This window comes from Rutidosis leptorrhynchoides, chromosome 4 (genome assembly GCF_046630445.1).
Source record: "Rutidosis leptorrhynchoides isolate AG116_Rl617_1_P2 chromosome 4, CSIRO_AGI_Rlap_v1, whole genome shotgun sequence".
Classification (NCBI taxonomy): Eukaryota; Viridiplantae; Streptophyta; class Magnoliopsida; order Asterales; family Asteraceae; genus Rutidosis; species Rutidosis leptorrhynchoides.
This window is the reverse complement of record NC_092336.1, coordinates 21,003,564-21,008,980: the sequence shown is the minus strand read 5'-3', so window position 1 is coordinate 21,008,980 and position 5,417 is coordinate 21,003,564. Positions and strand designations below refer to the sequence as shown.

The 5,417-nt window shown below is 31.7% G+C and overlaps 1 protein-coding gene across 1 annotated transcript; it reads right to left on the bottom strand.

Annotated features, from left to right (window-relative positions):
* Positions 1-238: 238 nt before the first annotated feature.
* On the bottom strand, positions 239-4,053 carry LOC139843491 (uncharacterized). Its single transcript, XM_071833589.1, has 10 exons — positions 3,655-4,053; positions 2,232-2,406; positions 2,004-2,162; positions 1,837-1,930; positions 1,668-1,738; positions 1,508-1,559; positions 1,217-1,265; positions 994-1,131; positions 785-904; positions 239-707 (listed from the first exon to the last, which is right to left on the bottom strand). The coding sequence occupies exons 1-10, from the start codon at positions 3,993-3,995 to the stop codon at positions 548-550; spliced, it is 1,359 nt and encodes a 452-aa protein (XP_071689690.1). The 5' UTR covers positions 3,996-4,053; the 3' UTR covers positions 239-547.
* Between the last annotated feature and the right edge of the window lie 1,364 nt (positions 4,054-5,417).

Below are 5,417 nucleotides of genomic sequence, written 5' to 3'. Positions count from 1 at the left end.
ACGTGATAATAATAAATAATGAAAAAGATGAATTTTGCATAGTAATTAAATTAAATGTTAAAAAAAGGTTTTAATCACCTTCTTTGATTATATTTGACAAGCCTCTGAGCTTACATTTCACACCTTTCCAAACTGTATTAGCGAATTACAGAATTACAAGAACATTTAACAGTAAATTATTAGTTGTACACATAAAATCATCCACTTGGTGATACATTCTTAATTAGAAAATGTCAAGATATTTCAAAACCAATAAACCCTGAACTAGATGCCACATAATTAAACCACGAGATACAAGCTGCATGCCAAACACACCCTAACATTGTAATTGCATAGTTTTTGAAATCATGATTATTTGTAAAACTATTTATAATAAAAATAAGTGCTCAAGGGTCAACACGTCCCCACCAACCAAAAACCGGTATTCAGCAGCATTCTCGCTGAAGATTTGTCACACAAAAATAATATGATACTCCGTAATAATAAATTAATAAAAAATAAAACTGCATACCGTACAGGGTTAGTTTAGCCTTGATTATACATAATCCTAATTGACAGATGTTTCTAGCTCAAAAGCATCAAGTGAAGCTGCCAAAAGATGATCACGCCTGTTCTCAATGAACTTCTGCCGAAATTCCTCAAACTTCCCTTCTGTAATTGCTTCTCTAATTACGCGAAAAAATGACATATAGTGGTGTGTGTTATGTCTGCAAGAATAAAACATGTTTAGATATTTTGGTAACAAACGTAATAATTAATTAACTGCAAGGGGATTCGTTTGTACATTTCAATCAGAATGGGAGCCAGCATTTCATGAACATTGAGTAGATGATTGATGTAAGCTTTCGTATGGTTCTGGCATGTGTAACACTTGCACCCTTCAACTATTCGTGACGTATCTTTCCTACACCACCATTTTGTTATGGAAAATCAGCAACAAATCTAGATGTCATTTTGAGTTTTGTCAATATAAAATAAAATTAATACAATTACCTAAAAACAGTTGCTTTGAGATTTATCTTTGTTTGGTCACCAGCTATAGCAACTAGCCGAGGGTCAGACACATGTTTAAACTCGCCATCAAGTGGGAAAGTAAGCGCAAAGCCCCCGAGGGTCAGATGGTATAAATACCTGCCAAAACAGTTACAGTACCTTTCGGTTAACAAGAGAACAAAAAGAAAACAAAATGTCGATGCAGTTGAAAAAAGTTACTTACGTGGAGTCAAAGAGATCAATTCCCGCAGCAACACCCTGTAATACCTCCTCTAGTAGATGATTAAACAAAAGTTATCAGGTTAAAAATCAGATTCAAAAAATGTAGATATAGTTTTGCAATACATTTATTGAAGTATAACAAATTTATAATTAGTTAGTAAAATGAAAACTATCTCCATCAATGCACACAAAAAGGTAAAAATTACTTGAGGTTAAACTAAAATAAATAAATATAGAAATTATTTAACAAAAAAATCATTTGTGGTATAGTTTGGAGATTTAAAAAAGATACCTGGTAGTCCAAGGCCGCAGACCTGGCGAGGTTTTTCTTTGGGTAAACAGTACTGAAACAAATCATTAGATACTTCAGTATGTGAGTGCATAAATTATAGTAATATAATTAAAAGTTACAGGTATACATTGGCGCCAGAAAAAAGAGAAGACTAAAGTACCGTAACAGCATTTAGAAGAGTAGACCGTTCATCTATGCTATCTCCAAGACCAAAACCACCAATATAATAACCTGTAATGCCCACTTTATATCATCATAACCTTAACTGATATAACAATAATTTTTCAAGCAAAAAAAAAAAAAAAAAAAAAAAAAAAAACACAACATACCAGACACGTTTCTCTTTGCTACCTCTTGAGCACAACGTAACCGTTCTTCAACGCTGCATGCTCCAACAATGGATCCAAAAAGAGCTCCATCTGTCTACATCACACTAACTATTAAAGTGAATATGTAGAGTAAAATGGACGATAATATCCATATTATGAAGAATTACCGATTTTAGTGAAATGCAATCATCAAGCCATTTAATAGTTCGGTCAACAGAAGCTTTATTTCTCTTAGCATTAACCGATGCAGGTACTTCGTCAGCTATACTAACCCACACATCAGGCTTCATTGAAGTTATCATTTTCATGTACTCCACAGGTTTCACCTATATAAATAATACATATATGAGATGAATTATTAATTATCAACTTAAAGTGAAGTGTTCAAATATTACCAAGAAACGTCCGCACGGAGTCTCGAAAGACGCTCCGTGCTTGTTACTGCTACTAGCTTCGGGAAGAGATAAAATAGAATCTCGTGGTGAAGCAATGAATCCGTAGCCGTTCAGACCGAGAAGCTTGTGGACCCCACCAATATTTGATATTGTCTTAGAACTAGGACCTTCCATGCTGCAACATACAACAGATGACAGTATAAAAGTGTTCAAAATGTTTGGCTAAGCTTATTTTTAAGACTTATGAGCTCAATGAAATTTGGAAATGTCAGTAAGTCGATAAGCTCAGTTTTAGAAGATTATGGTCTATTTAAGCCCATAAGCTCAAGTTAACAAGCTCAAAAGCTTTTAAAATGGAGTATAGAATCTTTTGCAAAGTTCAATGAACCTAGAAGCTGGGACCCTATATGCAGTGGCGAAAGTGTGTAGGGGCAAGGGGGGGCGGCCACCCCCAGTGGATTTTTTTTCAGTGTAAAAATTTTGGGTTTTTCGACTTTGTCCCCGGTGAATTTTTTTTTTTTTGCCCCCAAACCTACAAATTATGCCCCAAAACCTTCAAATTTTGCCCCAAATTCTCCAACTTCTGCCCCAAAATCTTCAAATTTTGCCCCAAAATCTCCAACTTTTGCCCTAAAATCTTCAAATTTTGTCCAAAAAAATTGCTACGGTTAAAATTTTTATTTTTTTTTGCCCCAGGTGAAAAAAATCTTAGTTTCGCCCCTGCCTATATGCTTACCAATTCACCCCCTATATTTGAAAGTTCAAGTCGGGCCATATCGCTTGACTTGGTATCAACTCAAAAGATGTTGGAAACAAAATCATACTTGAGCTGAAGCTACTCGAGTAAACATTGAAGACACACACAAGTATCAAAATACGTGGTTGGTCAAGCTCACAACCCTTATGGAGTCTGTATCTTCACAAGATTACTCGTTTTGTATATGTAATAACAAAAACAATATCCAATCAGGCCATTGGCGGAGTATCGAGTTTGATTAACTTCAGTATTATTATTACTTAAAATACTGATACTGATACCCCAGTCGAGCCAATCTTGAAAGTACCTATTTTTTGTTCGAACTCGAGCTCAAACTTTGATCGAGCTCAGCAATAACAATGCCAACAATTTCGCAGTCAAAGTTTCAAGCTTTCTCAAAATTTTAAAGTTTTCTAATTGATTTGAGCTTGAGCTTGACATTAAGTCAACTCCGTCATATCCCTATTAAACACTTAAAAACCTGTTTTATCTACTATTCTGTTTTACTAGTATTAAAAATTAATATTTTCTCAATAAACTGATAAGTAATTGAGTAAGCAATCCCAAACACCCCTTAAGTAATCACATCCTTAACAAATTCAATTTCAAATACATACATTGAGAAAGTATAATATGTAATAAATAATTTAAATATTTAATACTTACAAATGCATAGGACTAAATTGAAGAAGACGAGAATCAGGAGAAGGCAAAAACGAAAGATGGTCAGGTGATATAAAAGCAGGCAGGCCTTTTCTTGTTGTAAGTAATAGCGCCGGTGTTTCTATCTCTATCTCTGTATCTATAATTTTGGTTTGCCGGAAAATGCTGTTGCTATTATTTAATTGCAATTTAAGAACACCAACCCTTGCTTGACTGTTTTTGCTCCAAGCTTTTACTGAAAACTTCATGTTATTATGATTATTAGTCTCTGATTGTTGGTTGTTATGTGGATGGTGTAATGGTGGAGTGGTGGTGGTTTGTTGTGGTGGTTCCGCCGGTGGCATTGGTTTTCTTGTTGTTAGGTTTAGCGGCTGCTTATTTCTTGGATTTTGGGGAAAGGTTTTGGACTTTTGGCGTTTGGTGGCCTTTGGGTTTAGCGGATGGTGTATAATTTCAGTAAAAAATTACGGAGTACTTTATTAACGTTTTAAATGAATAAAAAAAAAAATAGAGTAATATACTTGTTCAATATATCTTTAAACTTAATTACACATTTAGTCACTAAAGTTTGTCAAAAATTACAACTAGCCACTATAGTTTTTTCTTGCATTTTTAATAAATGTGGTTTCAAAATATTACACCTTTAGTCACTGACACTGATAACCATTAATTTTATCTGTTAAATGTCAGTCATGTGCCAGACACGTGAGGGTATTTTAGTCCTAATTTTTTTCTTATGCTTCCCCTTTTTTTCACATCTTCCTCCCCACTTGATTTTCCCCTTTTCTTCAATCATGTTTCACAACTCACTATTCAACAAACATCAAACACATATTTAATTTTTACAAACTCACATATCTATCTTATACATCTGGAAAAAAATAGAACAAATCATCACACACTCACTTTTTTATCATTGACATTCACACACTAACCTCCAACTTTTAAAAAAAAATCAGGACGCTTTTTCTTTTTAGCCCCTTCATGTGCTGCACTTATTCTTCAAGCATGAAACCAGATATGTACCTACCGGATGTATACACCAAGTGCACCTAATTTCCTCCAAACCATGACTGTTTTTCATCAAATGGTGTTTACACCAGCAAGCGCCGCTAACATCATCGATGCAATACTATGACAACCGGGAAATTTTCGACTAAATTTAAACCTAACTTTTATATGATTCCGACGATTCACGAACAATTATTCGTAAATAATTATTCATTAGTATTAATTCGGTATATTAATATTATTATTAATATCATTTTTAATAATATATCACTAGTCATTATCATTTACAAGTATTATTATTACAAATATTATTAATGTTATTATTATTAATAATTATTAATAACATTAATATTATTAGTATTATCACTTTTACTAAAATTATTAAGATTATTATAAATATCATTATTAATTTATTATTAATAATGTTATTATTATTATTAATAGTATTAATAACACTTTATAATGATTATTATCATTATTATTAATTATAATTAAAATTATCATTTTTATTATTAATATTGTCATATTAATATTATTATCATTATTTTTATTATTATTTATCATTAATAATAGTATTATTATTATTAATATAATAATTATTAATAATATTATTATTATTATTAATAATATTATTATTATTAATATAATTATTAATTATTAATATTAATTAAATAAAATGAAAATGACATATACCTAAATTAGGTATTAGGTATATCTATTTTTTTATTTGATCGTGATATAATTTTTAATTTCTC